The following is a 24,692-nucleotide window of genomic DNA, read 5'->3' as shown; positions in this document are numbered from 1 at the left end:
TTACAAGTAAGAATCGCGATTAATTCGAAAGTCGATTTTTTTGGACACCCCTATACGGGATATTTTCCTTGTATGTCTGCTTGAAGAACGTGTCTGTGGGCGAGCAGTCGGAGACAGAAGTGGTAAAACTTTCACATAAGTTCCAAAAACATACTATTTTCAGCTGTTTTCCGCTCCGTTTTCAACTATGTATTTTGTAACAGTCTAATTTGGTAAATAATTGTGACGCTCATTGCTTTTTGATCACGAGAGTGGGAGGGTTCACATCGAGGATGCAGTGCATATATATCCAATTAATATCCACGTACAAAAGAGGCCTAGGTCGGATATGACAATTCGGAATGACATGAAAAAATTAGATACAGGTCGCATATGGACAAATATATTGGATTTGACCTTGACTACTTATAATCAGTATCAGTCCTGAAAAAAATATCAGTTGATCTCTATTTTACATACTAAATACTGGTATCATACTGTATAGGAGGTGAAACATCTGGTTGACTGGTGCAGAACCAACAACCTGGTCCTGAACGTCGACAAGACCAAGGAGATCATCATCGACTTCAGGAGGCATCAGTCCAGCCACACTCCACTCTTCATCAACGGCACAGCAGTGGAGATCATAAGCAGCACCAAGTTCCTGGGGGTGCAGATAACTGACAATATGACCTTGTCCCTACACACTGGAGCTCTTATAAAAAGAGCTCAGCAGCGCATGCACTTTTTGCGTCGGATGAAAAGAGCACAGCTCCCTCCCCCATTCTCACCACATTCTACAAAGGCACTATAGAGAGCCTGCTGACCAACTTTATCTCTGTCTGGACCGGAGCCTGCAGTGCCTCAGACTGGAAGTCTCTGCAGAGAGTGGTGAGGACGGCGGAAAAGATCATCAGGACTCCTCTTCCTCTTATCCAGGAAATCGCGAAAAGCCGCTGCCTGACCAGGGCTCAGAAAATCTGCAGAGACTCTTCCCACCCCCACCAAGGACTGTTTTCACTGCTGGAATCTAGAAAGAGGTTCTGCAGCCTCCGTAGCAGAACCTCCAGGCTCTTTAACAGCTTCTTCACTCAGGTCGTAAGACTCTTGAACGCATCATAATAATCCCCTCAATTCCCCCCCAAAAACAGATTAACTCGCTGGAATATAAAGACAATATAACATACATCCATGAACGTGGATGCGTATGAAAAAGTGCAATATATTTATCTGTACAGTAATGTATTTATTTATATCTGCTATAATGATGCAACAAACAATGCAACTAAATGTCGTTCTTATCTGTACTGTAAAGTTCAAATTTTAATGACAATAAAAGGAAGTCTAAGTCTCTATGTGTTTATATTGTATCTGTTCCTGTATTTCTGTTGTAAAAAAAAAAAAAAAAAAAGGCCAATACCAATGAAAAAAAACGTTCAGTATTGATACATGTCAAAATGCCAAATAGTGGCGCCGATAATCGGTCGATCACTAAGGCAAATGAGGCGTATCTTTAATCATTAGGTGACAGGTGTACCTAATGTCTTTGTGGCCTGTGAGTGTGTACACCAGTGTACACACCAGTGTACACACCAATGTAAGCCTCACAAGCCCAAAGATCACAATGAAGTGGGAGTGATCTGCAAACAACCACAAATGCAACACTCGCACACGAAAAGCATGCATGTTGAGCCAACCTCCACCGAACTGTGTTTTCTATATTCCAATGTGGAAGGGACCACGCCCTTGACAGCATGGAGACATTCCTCTCCTGTGTAAGTGTCATGTGGAAGCAGGCCCGCTCTGCTCTCCTTGGAGACACACACACACACTCGTAACACAACAGGCCCCGGTTGTCGTCTTCTTCTCATTAGCCAATGTAAACAGAGACCGGTCTGACTTCACAAGACACTCACAACAGGGTGTAATATTACAGGCTTGCTCTACAACCATGGCCCATTGGGTGAACTGTGCTAAGCCACACTTTTATACAACACAGGGACCGTTTTAACACGCGGGAACTTTACCAACAACTAGAATTTGCAATTCCGGTAGTGAATGCTCAATGTGTGCAAGCTGCCGAACTGCCGATACGCGTGAGTGGAACTGAAATGCTTATATGTCCAGGGTGAGTGGTGTGTGTGGATGTTAGAAAGGTTCAAATCGGTTGAGACGTGTGATATGAAGGGGTTGTTTATTGCCCAATTATTTTAAATAAGGGGAAATTCATTGTAATTCCAGGAAATCAGGGAATTTTCAGAACCGGGAAACATGCTGGCTTGAATGTCCAGGGTGAGCGGACTGTGTGGATGTTGGACAATTCAAATCTAGACCTGCTCAGTGGCCTTGTGGTTGGAGTGTCTGCCCTGAGATCGGTAGGTCGTGAGTTCGAACCCCGGCCGAGTCATACCAAAGACTATAAAAATGGGACCCATTACCTCCCTGCTTGGCACTCAGCATCAAGGGTTGGAATTGGGGGTTAAATCACCAAAATGATTCCCGAGCGCAGCCACCGCTGCTGCTCACTGATCCCCTCACCTCCCAGGGGGTGGAACAAGGGGATGGGTCAAATGCAGAGAGTAATTTCACTACACCTAGTGTGTTTGTGACTATCAGTGGTACTTTAACTTTTAATCTGATGAGAAATGTGAGATATGTAGTAAAATTGTATCATGCCCATTCATTGTCAATGGGGAGACAATTCCTGGAAAACCGTGAATTTTGGGAAAGGGACAACATGTTTTTCGTTCGATAAATCATAAGAGTGGTGTGGGTGGATGCTTGAAAGGTCGGAATCAGGTTTAAAAATGGCACAACATTTTGAGAATTTAGGGTGTTGCAGAACTATAAACACGTCCATTCATTTGAATGGGAATTTTCCTGGAATTTCGGGGAAAACCCGGAATTTTTGAAAATATTGATACCAGCACAATTTTCTTAGATGATATGAATTGGTTGGTGTTGGAATTTTTGGAATCGGTTGGAAAATGTTAAGGTAGTAACAGCTTGAATTGAGAATGGGCATTTTGGAATTCCTGGAATTTCGGGAAAACCAGGAATTTGTACAAAAATAGGAGCATGTGTTGTCCCAACGGAGGGGAATGTTTTGAATGTGGAATGGTCAATAACGGTTGAAAAATGTGGACTTTGAAAACATTCCAGGGAGAGATGAAAATAGGGCTTTGAAAAACCGGGAATTCCTGGAATTTCTTTGAACTTGGATTGTCCACAGTAAGTAGGGTGTGTGGATGGTTGAACAGTTCGAATCGGGTAAGAAATGTAGGAGTTGTGCATGTAGGAAAATTGGCCTATTTATTTTCAATGGGCGAAATGTCCCGGAAAACCGGAAATTCTGGGTAATCTGGGATATCCATCCATCCATTTTCTACCGCTTGTCTCTTCTGGGGTCGCGGGGGGGTGCTGTAGCCTATCTCTGCTGCAGTCGGGCGGAAGGCGGCGTACACCCTGGACAAGTCGCCACCTCATTGAAGTGCCAACACAGATAGACAGACAACATTCACACTCACATTCACACACTAGGGCCAATTTAGTTTTGCCAATCAACCTATCCCCAGGTGCATGTCTCTGGAGGTGGGAGGAAGCCGGAGTACCCGGAGGGAAACCACGCAGTCACGGGGAGAACATGCAAACTCCACACAGAAAGATCCCGAGCCCAGGATTGAACTCAGGACTACTCTACTTCGTACTGTGAGGCACATGCACTAACCCCTGTCCCACCGTGCTGCCCGCAATCTGGGATACTTGTTTTACATTTGGCTCATGATTCCCGGTCGAACCAAATGTTTTGGTGCTTAAGCGGTTCCGATCGGAAGAAAACTGGGGGCTGTGGAGCGCGCCAAAGTTTTGCGGCGGAATAATAATGAATAGACGACTTTTTGGTGTAGAATCTTATATGTGTGAATGCTTGGACATTCACTCAACTATTGTGAGCTAGCGTCAGTTGACGCCTACGGATGATATTATAGGACTGAATTGTTCCAGGAAACATTGGACAAGTTACATCAAGCCCCGTCCCGTCCTGACGGCCCACCAGCAACGATGAAACAGGTTTTTACACTCGCCCCCTACTTTCATGTTGTACATCAGCGACAAACACACAGCATGGCGGTGTAACAATATCACTTCAATATTCAATTTGTTCCCTTATTCCCTTTTTACTACATACAACATGAATATTAACCTCTTAAGGCCCAAGCTGTTTGTTTACATGCTTTTGTTTAATTTCTCTTTGCTATTTGGGCTTATTGGACCCTAATTAGAATAAAAACTAAAAATCATTTTTTTGATATGATGTACTTAGTCCATAAGTACACAAACGTGTACTTCATGTGTAGTGACATGCTAATTCTTATTTTTACACTTTTTTCCCCCCAAATTCCATTGTATGTTATACTCTTCTGACACCACCAGATAGCAGTATAAGTGTCCATATGTCGGCATAAGACCCCAATTCAGTAGTGTACACAATTTTGGAAATAAGAGCTAAAAGTTGCTGTCCACGCATGTGGCCACTAAGGCCTTTAGAGGTTTTAAAGTCAAAAAATTATTTCGTGACGACAACAAATATCGATCTAATCACTGCAGTATCGACCGTTAGCTGATACTTTTACTAGTATCGTCTTATCGTGATAATGCATGTTGATAACGCCTCCTCAACGCAATGTCGGATTTTTGCTCGCGGCTAACGTCCCTACTCAGTGCAAAAAGCCACTTCCAAGTCGGCGATCCTCACCTCCGTGGCAGGCAAATAAACTGTCTTTCTTACAAGTATTATCAAAGGAGGACGAGGAATAGCTAAGCATGCCACACTACACACTTTAGGAGGATAATGCTAAATGCTAACTGCAAGCTAGCGCTCTTGAATGTTAACCAAAGGTGGGCGGATTGATACAAATATCAACAGTAACGATATCAAGTATAATATCAATATATGGTCGATATTACAGTGGTTAGACCAATATTGTTTATTAACAAAAATCTTGTTGTTTTTGTTATTGTTTACAAACTGAAATAGAACGTAGGAGGGATTTAAATGATTGCGAACATTTTTAAGTAATACTGCCCTCTCCAACTACTTGCTTATGGATCGATACCCACATTTTTAATAATCGCCCAAAACTAATATAAAGTGTCCAAAGAATAAGTGATTATTTCATTTTAATAGAAGTGTAGATAGAAACATGCTATAACAGAAAGTAACCAATAATAACAGGTAATAACAGGTAAATTAATAATAGTTTTGCGAAAACAATACAACTGGGAATTATGTAATATGTTAAAGGCCTACTGAAACCCACTACTACCGACCACGCAGTCTGATAGTTTATATATCAATGATGAAATCTTAACATTATAACACGTGCCAATACGGCCGGGTTAACTTACAAAGTGACATTTTAAATTTTCCGCTAAACTTCCGGTTCGAAACGCCTCTGCGGATGACGTATGCGCGTGACGTAGACCGGGGAACACGGGTATGCCTTCCACATTGAAGCCAATACGAAAAAGCTCTGTTTTCATTTCATAATTCCACAGTATTCTGGACATCTGTGTTCGTGAATCTGTTTCAATCATGTTCATTGCATTATGGAGAAGGAAGCTGAGCAAGCAAAGAAGAAAGTTGTCGGTGCGAAATGGACGTATTTTTCGAACGTAGTCAGCCACAACAGTACACAGCCGGCGCTTCTTTGTTTACATTCCCGAAAGATGCAGTCAAGATGGAAGAACTCGGATAACAGAGACTCTAACCAGGAGGACTTTTGACTTCGATACACAGACGCCTGTAGAGAACTGGGACAACACAGACTCTTACCAGGATTACTTTGATTTGGATGACAAAGACGCAGACGTGCTACTGTGAGTATGTAGCTTTGGCTTCTAAACATTTGATCGCTTGACCGTATGTGCGCAACTTTTTTTTGCGTATGTACGTAACTTTTTAAAAATATATAAGCTTTATGAACCTTGGGTTAGGTCAGGGGTCGGCAACCCGCGGCTCTAGAGCCGCATGCGGCTCTTTAGCGCCGCCCTAGTGGCTCTCTGAAGCTTTTTAAAAAATTTATGAAAAATGGAAAAAGATGAGGGGGAAAAAAATACATTTTTTGTTTTAATATGGTTTCTGTAGGAGGACAAACATGACACAAACCTCCCTAATTGTTATAAAGCACACTGTTTGTATTAAACATGCTTCACTGATTCGAGTATTTGGCGAGCGCCGTTTTGTCCTACTAATTTTGGCGGTCCTTGAACTCACCTTAGTATGTTTACATGTATAACTTTCTCCGACTTTCTAGGACGTGTTTTATGCCACTTCTTTTTCTGTCTCATTTTGTCCACCAAACTTTTAACGTTGTGCGTGAATGCACAAAGGTGAGTTTTGTTGATGTTATTGACTTGTGTGTAGTGCTAATCAGGCATATTTGGTCACTGCATGACTGCAAGCTAATCGATGCTAACATGCTATTTAGGCTAGCTATATGTACATATTGCATCATTATGCCTCATTTGTAGCTATATTTGAGCTCATTTAGTTTCCTTTAAGTCATCTCAATTCAATGTATATCTCATGACACACTATCTGTATGTAATATGGCTTTTAATGTGTTGCGGCTCCAGACAGATTTGTTTTTGTATTTTTGCTCCAATATGGCTCTTTCAACATTTTGGGTTGCCGACCCCTGGGTTAGGTGAACGGTCTTTTGGGCTGAGTGATTGTGTGTGTTGATCAGGTGTTTGAATTGTATTGGCGTGTTCTATGGAGCTAGGAGCTAGCATAGGAGCTAGGAGCTAGCATAACAAACACGCAGGTGTTTTTATGCAGGATTAATTTGTGGCATATTAAATATAAGCCTGGTTGTGTTGTGGCTAATAGAGTATATATATGTCTTGTGTTTATTTACTGTTGTAGTCATTCCCAGCTGAATATCAGGTCACCCCCGGCTCTCACAGCATCTTCCCTATCTGAATAGCTTCAACTCCCCACTAGTCCTTCACTTGCACTTTACTCATCCACAAATCTTTCATCCTCGCTCAAATTAATGGGGAAATTGTCGCTTTCTCGGTCCGAATCTCTCTCACTTCATGCGGCCATCATTGTAAACAATAGGGAACTTTGCGTATATGTTCAACTGACTACGTCACGCTACTTCCGGTAGGGGCAAGCCTTTTTTTTATCAGATACCAAAAGTTGCAATCTTTATCGTCGTTGTTCTATACTAAATCCTTTCAGCAAAAATATGGCAATATCGCGAAATGATCAAGTATGACACATAGAATAGATCTGCTATCCCCGTTTAAATTTAAAAAATTCATTTCAGTAGGCCTTTAAATAATATGTCAGCTGCCAAATTAAGAATCTTTGTAACCTGTTTCGAAATGGTTCTATAATTGATTTACTAAATAATATATTATAATATGTATCTTTATGGAGGAGACTGCCATTTATTTTAGACCATACTGCCCACACTTAGCGGTGAGCTATAATTTTGGTATCCTACAGTGTGTAGTGTAGTATGTTTGGCTTATCCTTGCTCCCCAGTGATAATACTACTTGTAATAAACAGTTTATTTACCTCCAAAGAGGTGTAGATTAGTGATTTAAAAGCATTTTGGCACTGGGGAGGGATGTTAGCCGCGAGCGGGATCGTTCAGGGACGCCTTTGTTCGCTTGTCGCTGTCAAATATGCAGAACAGAGCTGGAAGGTATCATCAACATGCATTATCACGATATTATGATGATACTAGGGATGTCTCGATACCAATATTTTGGTGCCGGTACCAAAATGTTTTTCAATACTTTTAAATAAAGGGGACCGCAAAAAATTGCATTATTGGCTTTATTTTAACAAAAAATCTTACGGTACATTAAACATATGTTTCTTATTGCAATCACAGAACAACTTTGTTCTTTAATAAAATAGTGAACATAATAGAAGTAAGTAAACAAACAAAGGCTTCTAACTTGTCTGCTGACATATGCAGTAACATGTGTCATTTCTCATTCTATTATTTTGCCAAAATGATGAGGGACAAGCTGTAAAAATGGATTATTAATCTGCTTTTTCATTTACTGTTAATATCTGGTTACTTTCTGTTTTTACATGTTCTATCTACACTTCTGTTCAAATGTAATAATCACTTATTCTTCTGTTGTTTGGATACTTTACATAAGTTTTGTATGATACCACACATTTGGGTAACGATTCGATACCAAGTAGTTACAGGATCATACATTGGTCATATTCAAAGTCTTCATGTATCCTGAGTTTATAAACAGAATATTATTATTTTTTTAAAGGAAAAAAGATTTTGTGAAGATAAAAAATATCTATGTAATCATAGTAGTAGAATCAACTAGATACGCTATTGTACTTGGTATCATTACAGTGGATGTCAGGTGTAGATCCACCAATGGCATTTGTTTACATTCAGGAGCGCTATCTTTTGTTAGCGGTGCCGCCTGTGAGCTACTGTATCCTACGGTGTGTAGTGAAGCATGTTTAGCTATTCCTCGTCCTGCAGGGATGATACTTGTAAGAAACATACTTTATTTGTCGCCATGGAGGCGAGGATTAGTGATTTAGAAGTACCGTATTTTCCGCACCATAAGCCGCACCTAAAAACCACAATTTTTGTCAAAAGCAGACAGTGCGGCTAATAACCCGGTGCGCCTTATATATGGATTAATATTCATATTTATTTTCATAAGGTTTAGGTCTCGCAACTACGGTAAACAGTCGCCATCTTTTTTCCCCGTAAAAGAGGAAGCGCTTCTTCTTCTACGGTAAGCAACCGCCCCATAGAAGAGGAAGCGCTTCTTCTTCTACTGTAAGCAACCGCCAAGGTGAGCACCCGCCCCCGGAGAAGAAGAAGCTCGCGGATATTTAATTTCATTTGTTTTTCTGTAAAGACAACAAAATGTCTCCTACTAAGAGACACGCGTACAAGGTTCCACTGACTTTTGATATTCATGTGAACCGCACTGTGGATACAACGGGAGCACGTACGGTGAATATTCGCACCACAGGGAATGAGAAGTCGTCCTACTGTGGTTCTAGCTAGCCATGCTAACGGCCAGAAACTTCCACCCACGGTGATATTCAAAAGGAAGACCTTGCCAAAAGAGAACTTTCCAGCCGGCGTCATCATAAAAGCTAACTCGAAGGGATGGATGGCTGAAGAAAAGATGAGCGAGTGGTTGATAGACGTTTACGCGAAGACACCGGGTGACTTTTTTCACGCAGCGCCGTTCCTGTTGATCTACGACTGCATGCGCGTCCACATCACAGATGGTGTCAAAAAACAAGTGAAGCACACCGAAGAAGAATAATTCGATGGATTTGTAGATGAGTAATAACTTCAGAAAGTGAGCTTTAAATGTTTATTTTGTGTGTTGTGTGACACTAACGTATGAGCAACGTTGAGTTATTGATGTTGCTATTGCTCTGCACTATTTTGAGTGTTACTATTTTTGTGATTGCACATTTGCACATTACATTTTGGGAGTGAACAGAGTTGTTAGAACGCTGGTTTGTAATATATTATTAAAGTTTGACTGACCTATCTGACTGTTTTGTTGACATTCCCTTTAGCGTAGCGTAGGTGCGGCTAATAGCACGGGGCGGCTAACAGGTAAACAAAGTTTTGAAATATGCCGTTCATTAAACGTGCGGCTAATAACACGGGGCGCCTTATGGTGCGGAAAATACGGTAGCTACAACACTGCCGACTGCGGATGGATGTTAGCTGCTAGCTAGCGAGCCATGTCTTAAAGCACCTCTTGCTGAGGGTGTTTCAGTGTTATAGCTTCACCTTTATCTTTAGTGTTTAGGCCACAATGTGTCCGTTCTCCCTTTTCTGTCTACACACTGTGTCTGCTTGTAAGTAGTCCGTGGTTGTGCGCTGCCGAACATGCTCCTCTGCTCGTAAAACCAGCAATGTCACGACGTGACGCCGCCGCACCGTCATGCCCGTTAAAAAAAGGGGGGGGCAACCAGTACTTTTCAAACAGAGTATAGTACCGTTTTTGATTCATTAGTACCGTGATACTATACTAGTACCAGTATACCGTACAACCCTAGATCATACTATCAAAAACTCCATCGTCCGCCATTTTCATATCATTTATATCATGCAACCCTACTACATACTTCCATCATTTTCGTCAGATGCGCCTATTCTCCACATACCGACCCAATGGAAAACTGTTTACCTCTCTGCCAGAGACATTGGCCAACTAACTATTCTTTGCAAAAAACGTACCAGCCCCTTCCTGACGTATGTCGCTTTGAACAATTACATCCAGTCTTAATAATGACACAGTAAAGAGCCATTCAAAGTATGAAAGCAGTGACATGCCAGTTGATGGGTGAGATTTGTCTTCAAAAGCAAGAACTGTTGTCCATCGGAGCAAAAGAAACCCGATATGTGAACTGTGCGTCAACAATGTATCAACATTGTGCCTTTGAATTCTTTTTCTTTCTTTATTAGTCAAACAACCATGAAAAAGTGGTCTTAAAAGACAACTGAGTGACTGGAAGCCATGGAGCTTTGTTTACATTGTGAAGACCGTGACCATTGGTCTCCCAACTTTTTACTATGTTAAAGGGGGAACTGCACTTTAAGGGGGAATTTTGCCTATCATTCACAATCCTTATGAGAGACAACAGCATATATGATTTTCTTTTTTTATGCATTCTAACCCGTAAATAATAAACATTTCATATATATCCTGTAAGTATAAACCATATTTTTCGGACTTTAGAGCGCACCGGTATGTAATCCGCAGCCCCTAAATTTTAGAATATTTTTTACATATATTAGCCGCACCAGACTATAAGTTGCAGATATATACTTTGTGAAATGAGTTATTTACACAGAAATATTCTGTAAATGTTTAGTTACATACCTTAATTGTTTCCAAACGGTGTCTGTAACACGGCTGATCAAACAAAACAGAAGTCATCGTCATGTTTAGGCGGAGTATTGTTGGCGCTTAGGCGATAGGCAAAATTTTAAAAAAAGTGCCGTTCCCCTTTAAAATCGTGGTTGTAGGTTCATTATCAAGTTTGAAATAGAACTCAAGTTACGGCCTCATAGTGTTTTCTAGTTAATACCACCAAACTAGCTATTTTGTTTCTGAAAAGAACACAAGTGAACCGAAAAAAATACAATCCTAATACGCCGTGTCAGTACCAGTTACACATTCTGCTGGGGATAAAAATGCTAGTCTTCAAGCCAAGCCTCGACTACAAATAGTTCAAAGGCAGCTTTACATTCACTTATGGCTTTTTGAGGCATTTTATCCCACCAAAAATGTCTTAAAAATGTGTTAAGGAATGTCACATGTTTGCACAATTCAACATAAAATAAGTAGGAGGAACTAGATCTGGGATAATCCTTAACATAGTCCAAGGTGTCCAAAAAGAAGTGCCGGTCAATATGGCTTGAAGCTGTATCACGAAATAAGTGTTTTATGTCGGTCGATATAGAGAATTATTGATATTTTTTATGACCTGTCGAAAGTAAAGGCCAGGAGAAAAATATAATAAATGCAACTTTCATCTAATTTTAATCCCCTCACCTATCAAGGCAGAAAGGAAATGTCAACACAAGCATGGAAATCACATTGATCACTTAACAATAAGCTCTTAAAAAGAAGGTGCAAAAGTAAGAAAGATGTAAGAAATGGTTAATGAATTATTAGAAAATAGTACAAATTGTGAAAATGTAAACATGGAGAAACCTGAGAAGAGAACTATTTTCAAACATTGAGGGGAAGTGTAAAAGTGAGTGCTCCACTGACTGCCATGATATCAACATGATATTGGTTTAAAAGGTTATACTGAATATTGTAAAACCCTTAACTTATATATGTAACCTATCATTCCAGACTGGCTGCTTTCCAAGTCAAATGAAAATCGCTAAGGTAACTCCGCTCTTCAAAAGTGACAGCAAACACGCTTTCACCAATTACAGACCAATCTCTCTTTTGCCTCAGTTCTCAAAAATCTTAAAGAAACTATTTAACTCTCGACTTGAATTTTTTCTTGAGAAGCATCATATAATTAATGACGGTCAGTATGGCTTTAGGTCCAAACGAACAACCTCAATGGCGATAACTGAAGCTATTGAAGAAATTACTGATGCACTGGAGCATAAAAGATATGCAGTTGGTATCTTTATTGATCTAAAGCAGTGGTTCTTAACCTTTTTGGAGGTACCGAACCACACCAGTTTCATATGCGCATTCACCGAACCCTTCTTTAGTGAAAAATAAAATGATGTCTTTTTTCAAATTCAAGACAAAGTTGTATGTTTTTGGTAACACTTTAGTATGGGGAACATATTTTAAGTAACAAAGACTTAATTTAGAGTTATTTGGTTAGGGTTAGGGTTAGGGCCAGGGTTAGAGGGTTAGGGTTATAATAAGGCCATGCCGAATAAGGTATTAATAAGTACTTAATAATGACTAGTTAAGAGCCAATATGTTACTAATTTGCATGTTAATAAGCAACTAATTAATGGTGAATATGTTCCCCATACTAAAGTGTTACCATATTTTTTTACTGGTGCACAAAATGAACCATGCATGAACATCACCTTGTTCAAAGAACAAAACCAACACAGCGTCTAAACTCACAACAAATTACACACCTGCAAATCAGTCTGACTTCTGCTGTTGCCGTATTCATAATACGCCGATAGGGAGAAGTTTTTATTTACACGATGAGTCGGGTGTGTTTTGACCTCCGCCGAACCCCGACTCACCGAACCCCTAGGGTTCGATCGAACCCAGGTTAAGAACCACTGATCTAAAGAAAGCCTTTGATACCATTAATCATTCAATTCTACTCAATAAAATGGAAAGATATGGAATAAAGGGGCTGACTGGTGACTGGTTAAAAAGTTATTTAACAGGGAGGGTACAGTTTGTAAAAATGGGTCAATTTTTATCTGATACCTTTGGCATTGCTTGTGGTGTCCCCCAAGGGTCCGTGTTGGGGCCAAAACTGTTTAATGTATATATTAATGGTATGTTTAATACATCCAAAGTACTGAAATGTATACTATTTGCAGACGACACAAATATATTCTACAGTAGTGATGACTATAATGAGCTCATAAATACAGTAAACACAGAATTAAACATAGTAAAAAAATGGATGGACACAAATAAATTATCTTTGAATATAAATAAAACTAAGATAGTGATGTTTGGAAATCGCAACATAACGTCTGAACAGAAAATAAGTATTGATGGTACCCAAATTGAAATTGTAAATGAGAATACATTTTTGGGAGTAATAATTGATAGTAAACTATCATGGAAAGCTCATGTCAGACACATTAAAACAAAAATCTCCAAAAGCCTCTCAATTATAAACAAAGCAGAACTATACCTCAATGAAAATGCACTCCGTACTCTATACTGCACCTTGGTACTCCCATACCTTACATACTGTGTTGAAGTATGGGGGAATAATTACCACAACACAATTCATCCTCTGATCATATTACAGAAAAGAGCAGTGCGGATCATTCACAACGTTGGTTATTTAGAACATACTCATAATCTGTTTATGCAATCAAAGTTGCTCAAATTTGATGACCTTGTTAAATATAATACATTAATAATCTTATATAAAGCATTTAACAAATTATTGCCGCCTAATCTACAACGTTTTTTTATAAGACGAGTGCAGGCTCATAACTTGAGAGGCTTTGGATATTTCTCATTGCCGAGAGCTCAAACCACTCGTAAACATTTTTGTGTGTCTGTATGCGGAGTAAAACTATGGAACAAACTGGACTTTCAACACAAGCAATGCCAAACTAATAATCGATTTAAACTATTATACAAACATCGGGTCTGGTTCAAATATAGAGATGAGGGTCTTTAACTTGACCTGCTGTTGTACTCTGTCTCAAAGTGTTAACATGTGCTCAATGTTTCCTTACCATTATTGCCATGTTGTCTATTACCATTGTTGGTATTTTGTCTATTACCATTGTTGGTATATTCATTATTCCTACATTGTTGATACAAATATTGTTACAGTGTAATAATTATTGTTACCTGTGGTAATGCCACTATGATACAACATCTGTATTATAATCCTTGAACAAAGTAACAGTGAAACTCATGTGAATAATCACTGAATGGAAAACTGGGAGTGGGATAAAATAAATTATCTTCTTCCCACTCCCTTTCAGGCAAAACTGGACAATCATGCATTACATACTATACATTAACTTTTGCACTATATTAATGTATATTATTATGTGTTGTCAACTTTGTACTTTTTTTGTTATTATTATTTTTAAGTCATTGCCTGAAATAAATAAATAAATGAAAAAAATGAAATTAAGTTACAGTTGTGCTCTAAAAGGTGAGCACGGTTAAGGTGGTATTACTGATTACGAGTGCCTTCGTCTAACTATGTACCGTTTATATTTAAAAAAAACTGCCATACTGTGGCTTTTCCGGTTAATCCACGATTTCTTTGCTCTCTGCAGAACTCATTTTTACTTTCACTTCCCACTCCATGCAAAGCATCAACAGCGAGACAAGAATATGGCGCAACAAAACCTGATAGTTGAGACTTGTCACTTGATTTGGCTGTTTGCTTGTCACTCCCACTGATAGTGATCACTTCCTGTGTTGCTTTGTTTGTGCGATCAACCTTGCTTCGCAACTTCCTGTTTCTTCTGCCGAAGAAAAGTACCGTATTTTTCCGAGGGCGCACCGGATTATAAGGCGCACTGCCGATGAGCGGGTCTACTCAGGTCTATTTTCATACAAAAGGCGCACCAGAATATAAGGCGCATTAAAGGGGTCACGTTATGATTTTTTTTCTAAATGTAAAACACTTCCTTGTGGTCTACATAACATGTAATGGTGGTTCTTTGGTCAAAATGTTGCATAGATGATGTTTTACAGATCATCTTCAAGCCGCTTTCTGACAGTCGCTTCAGGATGCGCCATTTTGTTGGCGGTCTTATTTACGTGGCTCACCTTTGACACCGTCTTTTCTCCGTCGTCTTTGTTGTAGCGGTGTAGCGTGCAAGGACGGGAGTGGAAGAAGTGTCAAAAGATGGAGCTAACTGTTTTAATGACATTCAGACTTTACTTCAATCAATAACAAGCAGCATCTCCTCATCCGTGGCTCACTAATGCAACAACAACGCCAGAAATGTGTCCCATGAAAAACCATCCGACCGGAACTCACTAATAACTAAAGTTCCATGGGTGAATAATGTAAACCCAATACACAGGTAGTTTTTAGCGCTTTCATAGTTAGTCTACTGACAGATATAAGTTAGAACTTTACACTACTTTGTATTAGAAATGGCAACAGCGGATGATGAATGTCACATAACAAGAAGATAGAGAAAAAGGAGATTATCGACTATGGTGTTGGCCCAGACTACAATGGCGGACGCGCGCAAATTTTCAGGACTTATACAGATCAACAGGCGCCAGAAGGTAAGACAAGTTGTTTTTGCATCATATTGCAAGACAAAACGGCAGATAATATGTCTGCTAATGGCTGCCATTTTGCGGTCCTAATACACACACCATAATAATACTTGTGTGTTGCAGTACAATTCGTCTGACTACGGTAGCCGTAATGCTCCCACAATCCATCAAGCGGTGTGGCTTCATAGCTTACCAAAGTCGTACCAAAACATTTTGACAGATTTTTGAGCGCCGTGTGTAATGTTCTATATTTTCAATGGAACGTTTAAGGTTTTGGTGTTGTTTACTGGCCTCATCTTGCAGTCTACACTTATCATTATAACATGTACCGGTACAAAATAAAGTAAGCACAACCACAATTATTCCGTACATTAGGTGCACCGATTTATAAGGCACCCTGTCGATTTTTGAGAAAAAATTTAAAGGATTTTAAGTGCCCTTCTAGTCCGAAAAATACGGTATATATACATACATATATATGTATGTATGTATGTATGTATGTATATATATATATATATATATATATATACATATATATATACATATATACAAACCCCGTTTCCATATGAGTTGGGAAATTGTGTTAGATGTAAATATAACAAAATACAATGATTTGCAAATCCTTTTAAACCCATATTCAATTGAATGCACTACAAAGACAAGATATTTGATGTTCAAACTCATAAACTTTATTTTTTTTTTGCAAATAATAATTAACTTAGAATTTCATGGCTGCAACACGTGCCAAAGTAGTTGGGAAAGGGCATGTTCACCACTGTGTTACATGGCCTTTCCTTTATAAACAACCCTCAGTAACCGTTTAGGAACTGAGGAGACACATTATTTAAGCTTCTCAGGTGGAATTCTTTCCCATTCTTGCTTGATGTACAGCTTAAGTTGTTCAACAGTCCGGGGGTCTCCGTTGTGGTATTTTAGGCTTCATAATGCGCCACACATTTTCAATGGGAGACAGGTCTGGACTACAGGCAGGCCAGTCTAGTACCCGCACTCTTTTACTATGAAGCCACGTTGATGTAACACGTGGTTTGGCATTGTCTTGCTGAAATAAGCAGGGGCGTCCATGGTAATGTTGCTCGGATGGCAACATACAGGTATGTTGCTCCAAAACCTGTATGTACCTTTCAGCATTAATGGCGCCTTCACAGATGTGTAAGTTACCCATGTCTTGGGCACTAATACACCCCCATACCATCACAGATGCTGGCTTTTACACTTTGCGCCTATAACAATCCGGATGGTTCTTTTCCTCTTTGGTCCGGAGGACACGACGTCCACAGTTTCCAAAAACAATTTGAAATGTGGACTCGTCAGACCACAGAACACTTTTCCACTTTGTATCAGTCCATCTTAGATAAGCTCAGGCCCAGCGAAGCCGACGGCGTTTCTGGGTGTTGTTGATAAACGGTTTTCGCCTTGCATAGGAGAGTTTTAACTTGCACTTACAGATGTAGCGACCAACTGTAGTTACTGACAGTGGGTTTCTGAAGTGTTCCTGAGCCCATGTGGTGATATCCTTTACACATTGATGTCGCTTGTTGATGCAGTACAGCCTGAGGGATCGAAGGTCACGGGCTTAGCTCCTTACGTGCAGTGATTTCTCCAGATTCTCTGAACCCTTTGATTATATTACGGACCGTAGATGGTGAAATCCCTAAATTCCTTGCAATAGCTGGTTGAGAAAGGTTTTTCTTCAACTGTTCAACAATTTGCTCACGCATTTGTTGACAAAGTGGTGACCCTCGCCCCATCCTTGTTTGTGAATGACTGAGCCTTTCATGGAATCTACTTTTATACTCAATCATGGCACTCACCTGTTCCCAATTAGCCTGCACACCTGTGGGATGTTCCAAATAAGTGTTTGATGAGCATTCCTCAACTTTATCAGTATTTATTGCCACCTTTCCCAACTTCTTTGTCACGTGTTGCTGGCATCAAATTCTAAAGTTAATGATTATTTGTAAAAAAAAAAAAAGTTTATCAGTTTGAACATCAAATATGTTGTCTTTGTAGCATATTCAACTGAATATGGGTTGAAAATGATTTGCAAATCATTGTATTCCGTTTATATTTACATCTGACACAATTTCCCAACTCATATGGAAACGGGGTTGTATATATATATATATATATATATATATATATATATATATATATATATATATATATATATATATATATATATATATATATATATATATATATATATATATATAATGTTGAATGGAACGTGTCCATAGCGATATATTTTAATATAGTTTTATCACCCAGTCCTACCATAAAATATCCTTACCAATGTATTACAAAAACTACTGATTCAATATTTGCCACCATCGATGAGGCTATGCTACAGCAAACATAGCAAGAAGAGGTGTAATAAAAATGTTTTTTAAAAAAACAAAATACTTCCATATCTAATTCATATTTTATAATATTTGCACATGTTTACCTTTGGATTTGCTTCTGTAATAAAATTGTAAAATGGCTAAGCTATTTTATGGACACCCTGTATTGACACAGAGATAGCTAATGTCAACGTAATGAAACAAATAAACCATCCAGGTAACCTCCGGTCATTGGAAACAACTAGTTAGCTTAACTTACTTATCAATAAATACAGCAAAACTAGATCTGCTTCTTCCTACTACTTTTCGGACATGTTGAATTGTGCAAATGTACAACGTAAAGAAACAAGTAAACCATGTGTTTCAAAATAATGGCATTCAGGTAACTTCTGGTCATTGGAGACAACTAGTTAGCTTAACTTACTATTTATCAATAAATACAGCTTAAATGAGATCTGATTCTTCTTACTACTTTTTGGACATGATGAATTGTGCAAATGTACAACAAATTGTTCGAAACATGTCTGATACAAATAAACTCTGCATTTCAAAATAATGGCGTATAGGAAACATCCGGTTATTGGAGACACCTTGTTAGCTTAACTTAATACAGCTTAAATAAGATCTGCTTCTTCCTACTACTTTATGGAAATGTTGAATTGTGTAAATGTACAATGTATTGAAACAAATAATTTATGTATTTAAAAAATAATGGCATCCGGGTAACTTCCGGTCATTGGAGACTACTAGTTATCTTAAATTACTTAGTAAACACATCTTAAGTAAGATCTACTTTTTCCTACTACTTTTTGGACATGTGGAATTGTACAAAGTATTGTTTGAAGCATGTCTGAAATAAATAAACCATTTATTTCAACATAATGACACCCATGTAACTCCCATTTATTGGAGGCAACTAGTTAGTTTAACTTATTGAATAATAAATACCGTTTAAATAAGATGTACTTCTTCCTACTACTTCTCGAACATGTTGAATTGTGCAAATGTACAATGTATTGAAACAAATCATTTTTGTATTTCAAAAATAATGGCATCCGGGTAACTTCATCATTGGAGATAACTAGTTAGCTTAAATTACTTAATAAACACATCTTTGGAGACAACTATTTAGCTTAAGTTACTTAATAAAAACATCTTAAAGGCCTACTGAAATGAATGTTTTTTATTTAAACGGGGATAGCAGATCCATTCTGTGTCATACTTGATCATTTTGCGATATTGCCATATTTTTGCTGAAAGGATTTAGTATAGAACAACGTCGATAAAGTTCGCAACTTTTGGTCTCTGATAAAAAAAAAACTTGCCCCTACCGGTAGTAGCGTGACGTTGTCAGTTGTTCACTCCCTCATATTTTCCTATTGTTTTCAACGCAGCTAGAGCTATTCGGACCGTGAAAGTGACGATTACCCCATTAATTTGAGCGAGGATGAAAGATTCGTGGACGAGGAACGTTAGAGTGACGGACTAGAATGCAGTGAAATACATATTTTTTTTCGCTCTGACCGTAACTTAGGTACAAGCTGGCTCATTGGATTCCACACTCTCTCCTTTTTCTATTGTGGATCACGGATTTGTATTTTAAACCACCTCGGATACTATATCCTCTTGAAAATGAGAGTCGAGAACGCGAAATGGACATTACAGTGCCGTTTATCTCCACGACAATACATCGACGAAGCTCTTTAGCATCTTTAGCATGAGCTAACGTGATAGCATCTGTCTCAAATGCAGATAGAAACAAAATAAATAAATCCCTGACTGGAAGGATAGACAGAAGATCGATAATACTATTAAACAATGTACATGTAACTACACGGTTAATAGATCTCAGCCTGGCAAAGCTTAACAATGCTGTTGCTAACGACGCTAAGGCTAACTTAGCAACCGGAGCTCACAGAGCTATGATAAAAACATTAGCGCTCCACCTACGCCAGCCAGCCCTCATCTGCTTTGCTCAGCAACACCCGTGCTCACCTGCGTTCCAGCGATTGACGGCGCGACGAAGGACTTCACCAGATCATCCGTGCGGTGGGTCTGCTAGCATCGGCTAGGCGTCTGCTAGCATCGGCTAGGCGTCTGCTAGCATCGGCTAGGCATCTGCTAGCATCGGCTAGGCGTCTGCTAGCATCGGCTAGGCGTCTGCTATCCGAGTAAGTGGCCCTTGTGTTGCTACAGCCACCTAAAACGTTCTTCTTTGCAGCCTCCATTGTTCATTAAACAAATTGCAAAAGATTCACCAACACAGATGTCCAGTATACTGTGGAATTATGAAATGAAAACAGAGCTTTTTTGTATTGTATTCAATGGAGAAGGCATACCTCTGTTCCTCGGGCTACGTCACGCGCATACGTCATCCTTCGAAGGCTTTTTCAACCGGAAGTGTGGCGGGAAATTTAAAATTGCACTTTATAAGTTAACCCGGCCGTATTGGCATGTGTTGCAATGTTAAGATTTCATCATTGATATATAAACTATCAGACTGCGTGGTCGGTAGTAGTGGGTTTCAGTAGGCCTTTAAGTAAGATATGCTTCTTCCTACTACTTTTCGGACATGTGGAATTGTACAAATGTACAACGTAATGAAACAAGTAAACCATGTATTTCAAAATAATGGCACCCATGTAACTTCCATTTATTGGAGGCAACTAGTTAGCTTAACTTATTGAATAATAAATACAGTTTAAATAAGATCTGCTTCTTCCTACTACTTCTCGAACATGTTGAATTGTGCAAATGTACAAAGTATTGAAACAAATAATTTTTGTATTTCAAAAATAATGGCATCCGGGTAACTTCCTCATTGGAGACAACTAGTTAGCTTAAATTACTTAATAAACACATCTTTGGAGACAACTAGTTAGCTTAAATTACTTAATAAAAACATCTTAAGTAAGATATGCTTCTTCCTACTACTTTTCGGACATGTGGAATTGTACAAATGTATAACGTAATGAAACAAGTAGACCATGCATTTCAAAATAATGGCACCCATGTAACTTCCATTTATTGGAGGCAACTAGTTAGTTTAACTTATTTAATAATAAATACCGTTTAAATAAGATCTGCTTCTTCCTACTATTTCTCGAAAATGTTGAATTGTGCAAATGTACAATGTATTGAAACAAATCATTTTTGTATTTAAAAAATAATGGCCTCCGGGTAACTTCATCATTGGAGACAACTAGTTAGCTTAAATTACTTAATAAACACATGTTTGGAGACAACTAGTTAGCTTAAATTTCTTAATAAAAACATCTTAAGTAAGATCTGCTTCTTCCTACTACTTTTCGGACATGTGGAATTGTACAAATGTACAACGTAATGAAACACGTAAACCATGTATTTCAAAATAATGGCACCCATGTAACTTCCATTTATTGGAGGCAACTAGTTAGCTTAACTTATTGAATAATAAATACCGTTTAAATAAGATCTGCTTCTTCCTACTACTTCTCGAACATGTTGAATTGTGCAAATGTACAAAGTATTGAAACAAATAATTTTTGTATTTCAAAAATAATGGCATCCGGGTAACTTCCTCATTGGAGACAACTAGTTAGCTTAAATTACTTAATAAACACATCTTTGGAGACAACTAGTTAGCTTAAATTACTTAATAAAAACATCTTAAGTAAGATATGCTTCTTCCTACTACTTTTCGGACATGTGGAATTGTACAAATGTATAACGTAATGAAACAAGTAGACCATGCATTTCAAAATAATGGCACCCATGTAACTTCCATTTATTGGAGGCAACTAGTTAGTTTAACTTATTTAATAATAAATACCGTTTAAATAAGATCTGCTTCTTCCTACTATTTCTCGAACATGCTGAATTGTGCAAATGTACAAAGTATTGAAACAAATAATTTTTGTATTTCAAAAATAATGGCATCCGGGTAACTTCCTCATTGGAGACAACTAGTTAGCTTAAATTACTTAATAAACACATCTTTGGAGACAACTAGTTAGCTTAAATTACTTAATAAAAACATCTTAAGTAAGATCTGCTTCTTCCTACTACTTTTCGGACATGTGGAATTGTACAAATGTATAACGTAATGAAACAAGTAAACCATGCATTTCAAAATAATGGCACCCATGTAACTTCCATTTATTGGAGGCAACTAGTTAGTTTAACTTTTTTAATAATAAATACCGTTTAAATAAGATCTGCTTCTTCCTACTATTTCTCGAACATGTTGAATTGTGACACATAAACCATGCATTTCAAAATAACGGACTTCCTGTAACGTCCGACCATTGGAGACAACTGGTTAGCCGGTTAAACTCCACTAAATCAATTAATATCACACTGGATTATAAACAATAATGTAAATATTGCTTATTGAACGGGAATCCAAGCAAAGAGACAACAAAATGCACATGTTAAATGTGTTTAACGTGACAATAGTAAAAGGTAAACACACATTTGTTTGTTGACATGGCGGACAACTTTACATATTCTCAACAATTTAATGGGGTTCGTCTAATACAGGGGTCGGCAACCCGCGGCTCTGGAGCCGCATGCGGCTCTTTGACCACTCTGATGCGGCTCAGCTGCATACTTGCCGACCCTCCCGGTTTTCCCAGTATACTTAACGACCCCCCCGATTTTCCCAGGAGACTGCCTCTCCTAGAAATCTCCCAGGGCAAATATTATCCTATTTTCACTCTAATGACTTAATTAAGGGCGTGCCCTAATGGCACTGCATTAATTGTACCCTATAGCATTTACAAACAGCGTGCCAGCCCGGCCACATGTTATATGTTGCTTTTACTTGCACACGTAGGAGACAGCAAAGCATACTTGGTCAACAGCCACACAGCTTACACTGACGGTAGTCATACAAAAACACTGTTACGTTACAAATATGCGCCACACTGTGAACCCACACCAAAAAAGAATGACAAACACATTTCTGGAGAACATCCGCACCGTAACACAACACAACAAATACCCAGAATCCCATGCAGCCCTAACTCTTCCGGTCTACATTATACACCCCCGCTACCACCAAACCCCCCCACACATCAACCAACCCCCCCCCCCCCCCCCCCCCCCGTGCGTCGGTCAGGGGTGCAAACTAACTTTTTGACCAACTCGCCAAGTGGCTAGTAGGTGAAAAAACATACTCGCCAACCATATTTTTTACTCGCCAAATGCCAAAACAAACTATTTCCTTTACCATTGTATTCCGCCATGTAGAAGTGTTCACGTCACATTAAAACCAATTCTACAACCAACCAGGGGCCACAGTATAGTATATAGAGTATATAGATTCTTTTTTTTACTATCCTATGAAACTAGAAGCAGGACGCATGATGCAGTGCAGATAAGATTTTAAAAGATCTGTATTCAATAAAATTTAAGTAATATACAAGTTTTACAGTGCATTGATTGCCTTGGCAATGTACTTTACAAAGAGCTTGCCGGTCTCGCGGTTCCTGTAGGTTTTGCCCACGGACAGCCCCTTTTTCTCATCCAAGCTTAAAAGAAAGAGAGTATAAAAACATTCAAACAATTGAACTCAAACAGCTATACTTTCTAGTGCATAATGCATAAATGTCAGCCACGTTGCAGGAATAACAAAAGCAATATATGATTAGCTATTTACCAATTTTAAATCCCCAGACATGGCATGAAAATATATCAGCAGCACACTGCTACCACTATCATTAAACTATCCAATCCTGCCACTGTAACATTACATCCAGACATCAAACTATATATCAACACTGTCACTGTCGATGTGTAACCACAATCATTAAACTGTCACTTTACATCCATGGCATTTGTAATGTAAATATAAACACAGGACACAGCTAACAATTACCTGCATTGCCAGACGTAGTCGGTGATGGGTCGACCTTTCTTGGCGATGGCGTGCGCATTTCGGAAAAGAAGCTTCATCTTCTGGGTGTTTACGTCCGAGAGTTTAGTGAGAACTTGCACCGAGGGCGCTTCATGGAGTGGGGCAGACTTGGCTTGCTTTATTTTCATATTTTTGTCGTGGTTGCGAGTGCCTTCATGTGATATTATACTTTCAACTTTCATCGAGGAGCAGCCCACAACAAAGTGACTCGCCTGACTTTTTTTGTCCTTTCCAAAAGTTGTGCACACAGTGCAAAACATGATGTTGTTCTTGACAGTCAGCCAGTCGCGTTTTTTCCCTGCATCGTCGTATAGCCACTTCGTCTGAAACTTTCTCCCCCCAGTTCCAGCGCTGGTCGGTTTGGGTTTCGCAGCATTCGCATCGCGACCCCCCTCCTCCTCCTCCTCCTCCTCCTCCTCCTCCGTCCGTGCCTTTTTAGCTATGGGTTTCAGGAAGCGCCACATAACGATAAGATTTATAGGCTTAAGGCTAGGAAGAATGATTGTTAGCTATTAAGACTCGAGTAACGTTACCGGTACACTCTGTGACTGTCGCCTGAGAGATATCCCTGTAGTGCGCGCTCTAAGCTAACTACTAGGCTAGCTAACTGCCGTCTCTTAGCAACTAGTCTACGGAACGTCGAACGTGACATCACAACAAATATGTGCTTGGTAAAATAATGATCTCCGTGTTGCTTTAGGTACCGGTAAGCGCTGCATTATTGCTGTTGTGAACCTCACTTTTTCAACTCGCCAGCGTGGCAAGTTAGGCAAATATTTTACTCGCCAAAGCTAAAAATAGCTCGCAAATGGCGACTGGCGAGTGTTAATTTGCACCCCTGGCGTCGGTTGAGCGGAAGAGTTAGGGCTGTATGGGATTCTGGGTATTTGTTGTGTTGTGTTACAGTGCAGATGTTCTCCAGAAATGTGTTTGTCATTCTTTTTTGGTG

At 39.1% G+C, this 24,692-nt stretch overlaps 2 protein-coding genes across 3 annotated transcripts in view; both read right to left on the bottom strand.

Annotated features, from left to right (window-relative positions):
• Nucleotides 1-24,692, bottom strand: part of sptlc2b (serine palmitoyltransferase, long chain base subunit 2b) — a 79,542-nt gene that overhangs the window by 51,935 nt on the left and 2,915 nt on the right. The window lies entirely within an intron of this gene.
• Nucleotides 1,599-24,207, bottom strand: LOC133641181 (zinc finger protein 862-like). The gene is made up of 4 exons (XM_062035114.1): nucleotides 23,705-24,207; nucleotides 23,273-23,357; nucleotides 1,677-1,790; nucleotides 1,599-1,619 (listed from the first exon to the last, which is right to left on the bottom strand). Exons 1-4 carry the CDS (start codon nucleotides 24,205-24,207, stop codon nucleotides 1,599-1,601), a joined length of 723 nt encoding a protein of 240 aa, XP_061891098.1.

Source organism: Entelurus aequoreus, linkage group LG23 (genome assembly GCF_033978785.1).
Source record: "Entelurus aequoreus isolate RoL-2023_Sb linkage group LG23, RoL_Eaeq_v1.1, whole genome shotgun sequence".
Classification (NCBI taxonomy): domain Eukaryota; kingdom Metazoa; phylum Chordata; class Actinopteri; order Syngnathiformes; family Syngnathidae; genus Entelurus; species Entelurus aequoreus.
The sequence above is the reverse complement of the archived record's forward strand: the minus strand, read 5'-3'. Positions and strand labels throughout refer to the sequence as shown.

Excerpts from the sequence above, each read along its gene's own strand:
- LOC133641181 (XM_062035114.1), bottom strand. The coding sequence starts at position 24,207 with ATGTGGCGCTTCCTGAAACCCATAGCTAAAAAGGCACGGACGGAGGAG. Across the intron at positions 1,791-23,272 it reads TTGTAAAGTACATTGCCAAG|GAGAGCAGAGCGGGCCTGCT; the intron begins GCAATCAATGCA and ends TGTGTCTCCAAG. Across the intron at positions 1,620-1,676 it reads GAAAACACAGTTCGGTGGAG|ATCACTCCCACTTCATTGTG; the intron begins GTTGGCTCAACA and ends GGTTGTTTGCAG.